The 14400-nt window shown below is 40.5% G+C and overlaps 2 protein-coding genes across 2 annotated transcripts; both read left to right on the top strand.

Annotated features, from left to right (window-relative positions):
- The first annotated feature begins 2701 nt into the window (after positions 1 to 2701).
- On the top strand, positions 2702 to 5979 carry LOC147454270 (nuclear speckle RNA-binding protein A-like). The gene is made up of 6 exons (XM_086516303.1): positions 2702 to 2910; positions 3348 to 3475; positions 3580 to 3889; positions 3997 to 4058; positions 4524 to 4602; positions 5593 to 5979. The coding sequence occupies exons 1-6, from the start codon at positions 2835 to 2837 to the stop codon at positions 5730 to 5732; spliced, it is 795 nt and encodes a 264-aa protein (XP_086372429.1). The 5' UTR covers positions 2702 to 2834; the 3' UTR covers positions 5733 to 5979.
- Positions 5980 to 6088: 109 nt separating this feature from the next.
- On the top strand, positions 6089 to 7875 carry LOC147454269 (uncharacterized). Its single transcript, XM_086516304.1, has 5 exons — positions 6089 to 6185; positions 6308 to 6400; positions 6479 to 6627; positions 6840 to 6918; positions 7051 to 7875. The coding sequence occupies exons 1-5, from the start codon at positions 6098 to 6100 to the stop codon at positions 7221 to 7223; spliced, it is 582 nt and encodes a 193-aa protein (XP_086372430.1). The 5' UTR covers positions 6089 to 6097; the 3' UTR covers positions 7224 to 7875.
- Positions 7876 to 14400: the final 6525 nt, after the last annotated feature.

The following is a 14400-nucleotide window of genomic DNA, read 5'->3' as shown; positions in this document are numbered from 1 at the left end:
AGAGCTAGCAGGGAATGAGGGTAGGGAAGAGGAAGAAGAAACATTTCGTAGGAGAAAGAATTAGTTCCTCACTTATCATAACTCTTGTTGCTAGCATACATAATAGCATAGTAATGAAGAAGAAGGAGATGGCAAGCTTAAGAATTGAAGCATGGCTCTTGGTTGGATTTGCATTCCATATCCAAGAGTGTTGGTGTAGGCTCTCAACCTCTACTTGCTTGGAGAAGGAGAGGGAGCTCTTGCACTTTGCATAGCACACAATGAGAGTGTTTGTGAGTGTGTGTGGGTGAGTATACAACCCCCTAGCTTTCTTGGGTCAACCCCCCCTTGTAGCTCATGCTTGAAGCTCATTGGACCCCTCCAGGCCTAGCCAATCACAAACAGGAGGCATTACAAGCAACAAGGGTAGCCTTGGGACAAGTGTCCCCCTTTCCCCTTTGAGAGAGAGGACTTGATAAATGAAAAATAAATTAATTAAATATCCTAAATTATCATTGAACCCCTTGGGTGGCCAACCAATAAGCTTCAGACACACCATGAGGGCAACATGAGGAGGAACTTGACAAGTGTCCCTTCTGCTTTCTTTGTACCATGCATGCCTTGTGTGAGTGTGTGGGTGTTCTCTCTCATCCCCCCTCATGTAGGGCTTGCCCCCTCCTTGTAGGGATTGCATATTTGACTTTTTGGCACCTCAAGCCCCTCATCCATAGGCCCACTTCCCTCCACAAGCTTGGCCCTTAAACACTTTAAGCTTGGGCTGGGTTCTCACCTCAAGTGCAACCCTAACATTTCAAGCATGTCAAGCACCTCATCTCAAGAACCTCAATCATCAAGCACCTCAAGCACCTCAGTCATCAAGCATGACAAGCAAGACTAGCACCTCGAGCTGGGTCGGGTTCTCGCCTCAAGCTCAGCCCTAGCTTACCTAAGGTCAAAGGACTTTTACACACATTATTGGAGGTCTTCAATGAAGCTAACCCTAAGGTCTTATGCTCCATTGTTAGCCTTGTTGTTTGATAGACCATCTCTCATTTGGGCCCCTTTACCATTGGCCCCGTGTTGAGATAGATCTATAAGCACATGTCTATATCTTAACACTTGTTCCCGTTTATTCTCCCACATTAAGTGACCAATTTAATATGAGAAAATCATTTGGGTTGGTTAGATATTAGATATTAGATTTTATGACATTTTGTTATGCGAGGAAACATGTAGCACAATATTAAGTAGTTTCGACATGCTTGTTATATTAGTTCACACCGAGTTTACACCAAGTTCACATTTAGTTCACACCACTAAAACGCAATGTACATACCTTGCAATGTTGACACCTAGTTCACAAAGAGTACACGTTTGCGTGAGTTTACACTTAATTTACATCAAGTTCACATTTGAGATCAATGCTTCTGACCTTCACAAACACGCTATGTTGATTTTCAACCATAGATCCCCTCTAAAATTGAGGTGTCATTTAAAGCGGTGTAGATTGTGCGGAATCTACATATGCTTCCATCCTGGCTTAAGCTGATTGGCACAAAAGTTGAAGCTCGGTTGTCTGGCCCCACAAGTCTTCGAGCGACATCCACTCCCGGGACTCAGAGCTTCCACACACTTTTGCAGCATTGATCGCGGGACACAATCGATATCACGACGATGCTTGCAATATCCATGCGATCTACCCACAATGCCTTCACTCATTTGCCGATAATTGTGAGTCAGTTTAAGGTTCAAGGTCTTTTGTGTAGGTGTTTTCCACAAAACGTGAGTATGGGCTGGTAGTGGGTGTAGTTTGAACAGACCCTTAGGTTAGATACACACTGCTTATGAGCCTGCCCATCACTTTCGAGCACAGACGGGTATGTGTTGCTCACTTTTGCAACACTGATCGTGGGGCAGAGTCGATCTCACGACGACGCTTGCAATATCCATGCATCGACCCACGATGCCTTCGCTCATTTGCTGATAGATTTGCGTCAGTTTAGTCTTTCGCACAGGTGTTCTCCACAACGTGAGTACGAGCGGGTAGTGGGTGCAGTCTTAGGCTGGATACACACTGCCTATGCGCCCGCCTGTTTTTTGTTGTGCGTCATTCTTTGCCAGTTGTCTTCCACGTACGTACGCCCAAGTACAGACATGCCGTGTGTAAGGCAGGTTTCACACGAAGTAGCGAGACATGGTTTATGCTGTCGTAAGCGGTTGTATCGCTTTGCACTTGAAGGGAGAGAAAGAGTGCATTTCGAAGGAGGGAGAGTGGGCAAAGTTGAGCTAACTCGGCCAAAATTGGTAGAGTTGGCAGTTTGGACCAGCGTTTCGAAGAGCAGACAAAATAGTGAGACGTCAAGTAAACACTTCTTGACCTTCCGTGTGAAAGCTCTCTGAGTAGCCTTAAGAGTGCCTTCCCTTAGAGCAGCTAAAGCTGTTGTTATGAAAAAGGTCCTCGAGTTTATGACGGGCCCTTTGAAAATCCCTTGCAAGCTCATAGACTGCCAAACATCGTTGTATAGAGAAATGACCTGCAATGTGGAGGGGCTGCACGATTGAGGTGACCAACAGTGCATGCCAAAATTAGGTTGGCGACGAAGGCAAGCCGGTAAAGATGCTCAACCCTAAATGTAGAGGGTTGTTCAACCACCCTCGTGTCCAGCGGCCGTTTCAACCTAAGAGGCGATTCCAATGGACTATGGGTATCTTAGCAGCCGGGCTAGGCCTATGAGAAGGCGCTCTTAGTGACGACGCCTTGATAGGGCAAGTCTAGCGTAGAGATGCGGTTTCGACTCTTAGAAGGGCCATATTAGGAAGGGTCACGCTTCTCACCAGCCCGCAGTAGCTCGACCATGGCAGATTATTGGCGCTTCCAAGACGGAGGGCAACCTGTTTCGGCTCATGTGAAGAGGCCGCGAGCAGATTACGGTATGTCTGGTGCCGACACATGCAATTCTGTGTCAATTCGATTTTATTTTTACATCTGCTTTCCATTTCGACGCACACAGCTTCAGATCGCGCCCTTTTTTCTCTGCAATTTTTAGTACATGAGAGTGCCAGTTGTCTTAGATAGGCATTGTCTTTTTGGGTTCAGTTCTGAGCAGCCCTTTGAAAGTTTTTTCCGCTTTAAACTGACAAGGAAGCTCCCACTGAAGGTGTTGGCACTTAAGGGTTCCCTCCGCCACCCCACCCCACCCCATCCCACCAGCGCTTGTTATTGGCCCATCAGTCATTCCTGTTTGGATGTTTTTTTGGATCAAGTCCACTCTCTATGTGCGAGTCAAGGCTCCTTGATGCCCAACATCTGCTGAATCTTCTGTCTTTTTAGGGCTTCTTACATCTCACAATGGTTCTTTTGTATGCAGACGACGTACCACTTACTGGATCCATCTACTTACCCAGAGAAGAGCCTCGATTTGATACTCGAGATGGTCGTTATCCATGGATGGAATCCAGTTCTCTTGGGATGGGTCTTGATGGAACTAGAAATACGGTGCTGTTCTTGTTAAGCAAGCAACACTTTGCACTTGATAGAAGAACTGTGAAATATTTTGTAGTGTTGAAGGTAAGTGCTTTTGGGAAATTTGTGCTTGGCAGATGGCTTACGCTCCAGGTAGCATTACCAGCTCAGATATGTCAGGGGCAGCTGGAGCTCCATACATGGGTTTGAATGGAGCAGGGCAGTTTGGGGATTCAAAGTTGGGTATTGCATCTTTGAATGATCCATCTTTGGCACCTCAAGGTGGTCGTATGATGGGAGGAATGGATCTTGGGGTACAACATGGTTTGAATGGGGCCCCCAAGCAAGATGCACAACTACGTGGGCTAGCAGTCCCAGGGATGGAAGCTACCCACACTTTGTATGTTGAAGGTCTTCCTGCAGATTGTTCCCGCAGAGAGGCAGCTCGTATCCCTCTTTGTTTATGCTTTTTGTGCACCTCTTGTTTGTTGTTAGAGGCTTGTAATGTGTGGATGTCTATAAATCCTTTTGTTGAACCTTGATATTGAGTGTAGACATATTCCGGCCGTTTCTTGGGTTTCAAGAGGTTCGTCTGGTTCGCAAGGAGGGAAAGAGGGTGAGTGTTCGGGATGTTGTTCTGGGTTCTTGAAATTATTTCCTGTAGAAGTGAACCAGAAGCTGCTGTTCTATATTGACGTTTAAGACAGTTTAACTGTAAGTGATTTTTGTAGAGCTTAAATTTTTCCTCTTCTACGGCAAAGAGACTCTTCTTGACAAACAGGGTGAAGCTGAATGCATGTCTAGATTTCGGATTTTACTCTCCATAGATTGTCTCCTTTCACATGCATTTAATTCAATGTGACATCTCACCAAACACTATATGGGAGTCCTACATGTAGCATAGGGCTTTCATTTACCCTTCTTGTATTTATTTTACTATCTTTCAAATTCAGATTTGAACTTTTGTCTTTTGATTCCGTAAGTGGCTGAAAACATTTGAGATACTGTATAGTCAGGAGCTTATCAAGTATTGGAGTTTGAAAATGGCCGCTATAACTAAATTACTCATACCTGTTTTCAGGATGGTGATCAGTTTATACTGTGTTTTGTGGACTTTACGGACCCAAAGAGTGCCTCTATCGCATTGGAGGCTTTGCAAGGTATGTGTTTAGGAGGATTGTTCATGAGTTTGTGTTATGTTGTCTATGGTTTTTCCTCGGTTTTACTAATGTGGGCTATCTCTGTTTGAGTTTTCTTATGCTTGTGAGGTATCACAAGGTACTCCTCGTAGATATGGTGGCTGTGAGTTACGTATATTGGACAAAATTTGACGTCAATGATTATGAGTTGTCACTAAATTCGTTTTCTTTCTGCAGCATTTTATGGTGTGTATTGTATCTTCAAGATTGAAGTACTGCTCTTAGTTGGACTTGGAGGAGTGCTAATTTTGTCATTTTCAGTATTTATTGTCAGAAAACACTGCTTTTTATTCACAGGAAAATTTATTTTATGTCTTGTCACATTCTCACCAAGCCTGGTGAGGTTGATCATTAATATTGTACTAGCTTCATCTGCGGGTTATGTGTGGCTATCCGGTGCCAATATTGTGGAGGGAATATATAAATCTTGTCATGCGTTGAGAGCTTCAGAGCCTTTCGATACATAGCTGCATATTGCCAGCATATTGCCAGCAACTGAGAGATGATTAACGAGGGAAAGAGAGGGGAGAGTCCACAACAGGCGATGGGAGGGAGGAAGCAGTGTTTTGTCAATGTCGGTTAATTTGACTGGCCGCGTAGCGATGTGGTGAGCTGTTATCGGATAAGCTTTTGAACTTAACATGGACCCCGTTTCATTTGGTGAAAGACTGAGTGTTCATGTGGAAGGGGTAAGATCGTCAGCATGGCTAGGATCCTGCGATGCCAGCGGGCAATTGTGTTGTACCTTTGCTGTCTGCATAAGGAGTTGGCTTGTCATTTTGTCAATTTTAAAGCGTCGATATTGGTTATTGCGACACTCGGTCGGTTGTTGCACAAATCGCTTGTGCTGTTCTATTCTTGTAATAGTGTGACGGTTGACTTCGATATTTTTTGTCTTTTGCATGAGAAGGTTTATGTTTTGCTCAATTATCACGTAAACAACTGTTTCAGGGTATAAATTTGACGAGAATGATCGTGAGTCGCCTGCGCTACGGTTGCAATATTCTCGCTACCCTGGATCTCGTCCCGGGGCACGTGATGGGCCGCGGGGGCCTCGTGATCGCGACGCTAACCGACCTTTTCGACGCTGATTGAAGTGCAGAGGAGTTTAGGCTCGGACGCTTTTGTGAGCCCAACACCGCTGCTAATCACCGCTCAGTTATAGTTAACTGTAGTGGGTGAGCTTGGCGATTGTGATGGCTTAATTTGCCAATTCCAAGAGTAATATGAAATGTTTAACTTCAGTGCTTATTATCTTATTAAGATGTAGCTGTGTTATGTTTGTGTCACTTTTGGTAAGAAATATCATGAAATATATTCATATGAAATTCTGGTGCTTGCCATTGCCTCGCTTATACTGGCACATTTTTACAAGGTGTAGGTGCCATCATGAAATGTCTATGGCTTCTGTGGTGGCTAGAACTTTGTGTGTCATTTTGTGGGCTTATTTTCGTCGATGGGCAGTGTTCTACTACTGGTACAACTGTTGTTTCTGAAGAGGTTTACTATTGTGGTCATAATAGCTGTAGTTTCTCTGTCGCCAGGTAAGACAGGCCATGTTATTTTCTGTTCTCACTGTGACTTAGATTAAAGTGAGGAGATCTGTGCAAGTTCTTTTGCTTTGGAAGTTTTTTGTTGCACCCTGTAATGTCCTTGTGTGATGTAGTATTGAAGACTACTGGTTCTCTGGTTGCGAGGCTTCAGGACAGGTTTGGTAAGGCAAAACATGACACAGGTAGTTGTGTCCGGAGTGCTGGAGGTAAAGTCTATTGATCTTGCTTTGCATGTCAGTATTTACAAATTCTGTTAGTACCACATTGATTGATGGGCATTACAGTCGTGGGTTCCCTTTGCACTAAAATGGCAACACCGGCTGCAGTGCAGTGGATTGGCAGTTTTGATAGAGTAGACGGTCGTGCAGTTCTTTTGTATGTTGGTACCCTTCGCACTAAATGGCAACACTGGCTGCAGTGCAGTGGTTTAGCAGTTTAGTGGAGTAAATGGTCTTGCAGTTTTGGCATTTCATAGTTGGTTAGTTCTGGGGTAGTCGCTACGAAGATGAGTCGTAGATTGGTGGGCAGTACGCGAAGAATGTGTGTGCAAGGTGCGTCTCCCTTATGGCAGCATGGTAGTTTGGTGATTGTTTTCTTGTGTGGTGGCCAAGTGCCGTGATGCTTACTGTATTCATGCTGCTGCAGTGTATATGGGTGAACTATTTAGTTTTTGATCATCTCTGCCTCAGTGGAGATCTCCAGTGGCCTCATTTGCCAATAGGAGGTGCGTCACTGTGCATGCAAGGTAGTTTGGTGATTGTTTTCTTGTGTGGTGGCCAAGTGCCGTGTTGCGTACTGTATTCATGCTGCTGAAGTGTGCATGGGCGAACTATTTAGCTTCCGATCATTTTTGCAGCCTCATTTGCCAGTAGGAGATACAACGTGCTAAATTTATGCCTGCTAGTTAGAAGCTGTGCAGTTAGAGCAGCTGGAATGTCTTTGCAAATGTCCACTGTGTTTCATGTTCCACCAATGCACTTCAGTCAGAGTGGAGGACATCCAGGAGGAGTGTTCAGAGGAGGAATTTAGCCTTCAAAGGTTGTTACCTTCAGCCTACCTCCATCTAAAATTTTCTAGGCCGGCTGACATCATGCCCCGAGTGGCCGGTTCAATCCCAACCAATGGAGATCGCCTTTCATCCAATCAATTTGTGCAATAACATCATCTCCCGTGAACCTTATGCTCTCATAGCTGCACTATCATCAACACCTCATCTTCACCTATATCTTTTGCCATAGTACACATCAGGACAGGAGAATGAAGCAATAAAGAGGCACAAATGATCAAGAGAGCATCAGGTTCCCATCTCTTGCTTGGGTCAGAGAGTTCTCCCAAGAGAGAGAGGGAGAGAGGAGGTAGAAAAGATGAACAGGTGAGGGGCAAGAGATTTGATGGGTGCGTGCACTACAACACTCAATTTTAGACTGTTGAATCCCAAGCTTGCTGTTATGATACATGAATGTTATGTTAGTTTTTTGGGATGAAGCTTGGAAATCATATAAGGAAATATCAAAATAACTAGTCTTGCTTGGTTGGCCTTGCTATAGGTATTATAAGGATTGGAGATATAAATTAAGGGATAAAGAGAGTAAAATATTGTAATGACAATTCAACAGCTTAAAAGACAAATAGGTTTTTGCCCAAAAGTAGAAGATTACATCAATCATTAATGAGAGGATGAATTTATCCAAGGAGTAAGAGTGTTGTGTTGTTATCAGTTATGTTGATAAAAAAAAGGTCAAATATAATGTAGAGGTTTAGGACAAAAATGACTAAACATAGGAGTTATTGACTACACATGGAAGAAAAATTGACAGCATACTGACATGAATATCGTATCTTAAGGATAGAGTAATGCTAGAACACTATTCTAAATGAGGCATAGATATTGGGGATGTAGTCAACCTTCTTTTTTTTTGGTAGTACATGTAAGTCTTGTAATATGGTGAGTGAGCTTGCAAGATGTTATATCTTTTAGAGCCTGTGGCTTTGTACCTATCTACTAATGAATGGTTTTTTTAGTATTCGAGCTATATGTAAAGTTCTAGAAGAGGGGAGTTGTTCAAAAAAGAAGTTTTAACCAAGGGCTTGAAGCGTTCTATGTGGCTATGCAGCTTAAAAGGTGGATTTTAAGTGTGTTCAGTTTTTTGATGTAGTTGCTAGGAACGTCTATATTTATATCTATTTTTTTGATTTTTTTGATCTGCCATGATGCGATAGATTGTGTATTTGATGTTTGTTGTTTCTTGTTGCTTGGATTGTCTTGTGCAATGATACAATCGCTTCCAAAAATGGTTTGCACATTGTCACACAATTGCCAGGTAATGAAAAAACAAAAGAGTGATTTATTTGCCACGTCGACTAGAGCAACAACAAGAAGACTCTATAGCATAGCATTCATAATTCATTACTAATTTAAAATACCAAGAAGAAGAATGGCCGAGTAATAGGTCGATAGTTCATCCACTTAAAGCAATAAAGATCTAGAATTGAAACAAGGTTTAGTTGGATATTATATGCAAATCCATACTTGCACTTCTCACTGATGTTGTGTGCATGATATGCATGGCGATAGACATGCACTCGCTTTTTGAGGATAAGTTCATGAAGTGTCTTTGCATGTGTATCATTGGAAGTTGCTATTGAAATATGAGTAGTAATCTCTTATGCTCTTTGCTTGATGTCAACTTCATTAATTTATGAGATAACATGGAGATCCCCTCATTTAAAACTCATACCGTATAAGTTGGTGATGAACGTGACCTAGAATTTGACTTCCATGTAAGGTGTAGCGATGTATGAAATGTCTCAATTGATCGTGGCAGAGTAGCATGCATTAAACTCAACATTCTTTCCAAAAAAATTGTAAATTCGTTGTTTGGGCTATATCCTTCATTTTGTGGAGGTGGCTTCGTTTATTTTGAATGTGACGCATACATTTGATAAACCCCATGCATCAACCTCGACGATCAAATCCTTTAAACAATATCTATGCCACGATGTAGTGCCGTCAATAGCCATTGGACGTGTAAAGGAAAGTATATCCCAGATGGCCGCCTCTTCATTTGCATGGTTGTGTGTTCTTGTATACTTGTTAATATCACATTGCAAACCTATAGTTGTTGTACGGTTTGCCATTAATATTTCTTGCTTCAATTGGAACATTAGGAGGTATCACTTTTGTAATACATATAAAGAAAATAACATTGGATTCTCACTCTGATATGGTCATTAAATCAAATATTTCCATTGTATTGCTCGTGCCTAAAGAGAACATAAAAGGAAAAAATGGCGACTTAATTGCCATGTCTCTGAAGGTATAGTTGCAACTAGAGAGTTCATTGTACATGAATGAAGCCACACAGTTCACTAGCATATTGTCATTGTTAAGGTCTATGAAATTAAACTCGTGTGTGCGAAATGTGCTATATGTGCGCCATTGTGATGGCTTGGCTATTATATGCAGAATTAAGAAGACTGTTCTCTACTCGATTCATCATATCAAAAGCCCGCAGTTCAGCGTGATGTCGGATTTTTTAACCTAGAATATCTACAAACAATATGGATAACCCTAGTCTTCTGTGTGATCTTTTGACCATATACCTGTACCTCTATAGTTCAAGATTGTTCTCAATACTGAAAGCAAGCACATCTAAGATGATTGAAGTAGAAATTTCAGAGCGTATGGTAACACTAATTGTTCACAATATCAATGGATTATCTAGCAGTGGCGTCCTTTTTAGTAATTTGCATGCTAAAACATGCATAGTCTTTGCCACATTAATTAAAACGTAGGCAACACTGAGCAGTTGTACATGCAATTTTATAGAAAATAACCGTTGAATGTAGTCAAGGGTGTGGATGGCAATATATCTTGGCGGGATTTATCTTTCTTGCAAGAAGCACAAGACATCCATGTATATTTAACTTGTGTGCAATCCAATGCATCAAGCAATAGTACTGAAGTATAGGCAGTAGAAGTATGTAGCTTGGTTGTTGGGTATTGTTGATTATCGTGGTACGTAAAATTTGTCACTGTGTAGAATGTACATATTTTCAAATTGTCGGCAAAAATTTCACACCATATTGCCCAATCTCTATGCAATGCAATTACTTCAAACCATGATCTATGGTATGGGTGTTGAGCTAGCTTCAATCTGGTCATAACTCGGTGCCTAGCTTTTTTATGCTTGGATTGTAGTCTTGCACGAGTGTAGATCCTCATTTTCAGACTAAGACAAGACATCGTAGTGTTTTTTGAAAATTTATGTGCATCAAAATAACATGAAGGCCTTAAGTATCTAGTATTCAAGAGAAAATGTAGTATCCAACACATGCGATTTTGACATAGCATACAACATCTATGAGAACATGTGGCGACAACAAATGACCAAAAGTGATATCAAAATGCAAAATTGAAAGTGGACTACCAACCTAATATCTGAGTAGAAATCTCATCGAAATGTGACACAGAGAATTAGTTTTTTCAAGCTACCAAAAAAAAAACATACAACCAATTAAACTTTTCATCATGCAATAAGAAAATCAGACAAAGTCTAAACCAAACAGTGCATATCATGCAAAAGTGCCATACATAAGTATGGTGGAGAGTCGGCACTATGTCTCTCAACCAGACTTAGAAGAATTGTAAGCCATGCCCTGCTCTATAGATTAGTTGCACCATCCAAGCAAACTCATAGACATGGAGATTTGAATGCAGATGGAAAACCTTTTGGAAGTATTGCGTACAATAGTGTTTTGGATGCTCCCAACCTCGAGTCACAAAGTTTACCATGAAGGTAGACAAAGTTAGCTACAAAACCTTTTCATATAGAGAAGTTGTGGGTTTAGACATACAAAGAAGGAAAGATTTTGATATGAATTGGCAAATTTAGTAGCTCAGTCTAGTTAACAAGAAGAAAATGACGACCTGTTTAGTAGAACACTTTTTGCTATACTTAGTAAGATCTACTTGCTAAGCCAACTCGTCTTCCTAACAATAGGTCACTCACTGTTTGTTAATTTTGGGGCTTTTAACCCGTGTATTCTCAAACTTACAATCAATCTATTTTCACCCAAATTAATTTAAAGTCTTCAATATTTTATTGAGTTGTTTAGCTGTATGTGTGTGTATGCGTGCGTAAACACGCACGCGCGTGCACACACACACACACATACATGACGTTGGTTGACCCTGAATTGTTGTAGGATTAAGAAGTATATGTAACACTATTATATGCTGATTTGACCACAAACTATATGCATTATGGATACATAAGAGACCCACATACATACTTCACATGTTGATGCTAACAATATGAATTTTTAACACATGTTGCATGATGCAGTAAAATCTTATATCTGGGAATTCCAAGTCCACCAACAATCTCTCTCTCTCTCTCTCTCTCTCTCTCTCTCTCTCTCACACACACACACACACACACACACACACACACACACACAAACAATAAAGACCTCATGTACGAAAATGCATGACGCACATGCACACATACCCATGTTCTATAGAGAGAGTTAGACCATCACCACTAATTTTTACTATTATTATATGAAATTGTATCCAAATTTTTTAAGCTTATACCAATTTATTTGATTCACAAAAATAGTAAGAGTATGATTTGCACATGTACACACACACACACACACACACAAAGCACACTCTCACTCTTATTTTTATTATTATTATTATTTGTTTATGAAATTTTTTGGATGTGACTTTCACTCAACCCTCAAATTTGAATGGTGGCCCTAGTTTGCATTTTGAAGGCTCATTAAAACTACCTTTTCACTAGATGCACAAAAAAGAAAGTCATATAAGTGCAACCGTTGAAGGCCTTGAAAAAGCTCTCATTTTCTTTCTACACAAATTGGAAGGGTATAAATAGGATATCCAAATACTTTTTTGAATATCTTTCACTATGTAGTGCCTGCATTGACAAGGAAACATGTAGGACCATCACCTATACTTTTTCTTTTAAAACAAAGACGAAAGATGGGAAACTACTTTCCCTACCCTCTAAAAACCTCTCCCTCTAGCTCTCATGCACACCAAACAAAAGAAGTTTTGGAGACACACACACACACACACACACAACTCCCTCCTAGGCACTGGTTTTTAAATAAAAGGGTATTGCTAAAAGAGGAGGAAACAAATTGCAGCTTTGTTGTCTTTTATGATTCTCTCTCCTTCTCACATGTACACACATACACTCTTACAATATTGTCTCTATGCCAAACAGAAATTGTTGTATCTAATAATAGGTCACTCTACTCTTCAACAGATCGAGGACATATGAGGATAAAACGAGAAGAAGAGTGATGGATGCAAACCTTGAGCATACACAAGCTTGAGTTGTACTACATAGTAGAGCTTGAAAGACTATTTGCTTACTTTCAATTTATCATAATTCTATGATAGCTACATATGTTGTGAAACCAATCAAAGTATAAATTGTAGCACTATATCAAAACATCTGTGAAGTTGTGACAAGAAGTAATTCCATGTTGCAAATCATCTCCAAGACTATGATGTCCAAGGGGTACCTTGATGATTGTTTCATTCATCGTTTTGTCATCAATTTTAAATTTGATGAAGAAATTATTACAATTTTTGTACAAATGTTTTCATATGTATTCGCACACCCCTGGGTACATGTGTGCATGCGTGCGCGTGCGCGCGCACGCACACACATACACACACACACACAAATTAAAACACACCCTCACTTGAAAATACACTATACCTACAAAAATGCATGCACATGTATATACTCCTGTGTGCATGTGCGTTCTTGTGTGCGTGTGTGCACACACAATCACTCATTCAAATGTAAGAAAGCAAAGCTAAAGATTATAACTAGATATACTTCTAATTGACAGGTGCACACACACACACACACACACACACACACACACACACACACACACAATAAGAAATTTTGACATAGTGCATATGTATATTGGTTTATTTTTTAAATCCATGCAAAATTGAAATTTAGGGTTTTGTGATAAATACAATAGAGGATTTTATACTACAAACGTGGTGATGGGTTTAAATCTATAAGCTCCATGGACACACCCTCTACATTTATAGACATGCATATTCACAATAACATTTTTGTTGTGAATTCCATGTCTTGACTCTTGAGAAGATGTTCTCAACTTGTGTGATTACAAAATAAGAGATTGCTGGAAGTTCTACTTATCAAGATAAAACTCATCTCTATTAAATGGTGATTCTTTTTTGCTCTCGCGCTCTCTCTCTCTCTCTCTCTCTCTCTCTCTCTCTCTCTCTCTCAGAATGGATAATTTACCTCATTATTGGAGAATACAAGATGCTATGCATTGCTAGATGTGACAACTGTAACACGTGGATGGGAGGCGCTTTACACCTGTCACCCATTCAATACATGATTAATTCTACCTATGTGTTGTCTGGTTGGTTGGCAGGTGAGTCTCTCATCCCTCAGTAGGAATGCTTGTGGCAGAAAGCATCTCCTACAAAATCCAATTTCTTTGTGAATTTATCTTTGTAAAATTGATTAATGCTATGCTCTTTTGTAATTTATGATTCGAAAGATAATTTATTTTGTATTGAAACTTCAATCTAAATTGTACTTAAGCATATGATTCCAATTGTGGTTAGGATTAAATACATTAAACACGTGCACGTGCGCGTGCACGCACACACACACACACACACACACACACACACACACACACACACACACACACACACCTTACACTAGTTGACCTCGAGTTGATACATGAATAATAACACCAACAAAATGTACTAGCTAGACAAAACATATGTACACAAATACTCCACATATATACACAATCTTTTCATGATACTTCTAACTATTTGATTTTGACATACGTTGTTATGCGATGCAAAAAGATCTCGTATTAGGAAGCACCACGTCAACCAACAATATCACATGAAGTGTATGAAGAAATGATTGGTTTAATTCCTTGCATGTAGCAATCCAGGCAATGATGTTCTACATGAACTGGCTTTGGTAACAATACAAACACCATTACTGCTTTGGTTGTTTTTAACTTTCAAGGTCTACCTATATGCCTCCCATGTACTCGAAAACAATTCCTAATTCCGGTGGGCTAGGTATTCTTGGGGCGGCAAGTTTTTATTTAAAATAAGGCACTTTGTAGTGCTCCAATATATTTG

This window comes from Adiantum capillus-veneris, chromosome 7 (assembly GCF_014529385.1).
Source record: "Adiantum capillus-veneris isolate H3 chromosome 7, ASM1452938v2, whole genome shotgun sequence".
Lineage (NCBI taxonomy): Eukaryota > Viridiplantae > Streptophyta > Polypodiopsida > Polypodiales > Pteridaceae > Adiantum > Adiantum capillus-veneris.
Note: the sequence above shows the minus strand (reverse complement) of the source record. Positions and strands in the feature narration are given on the sequence as shown.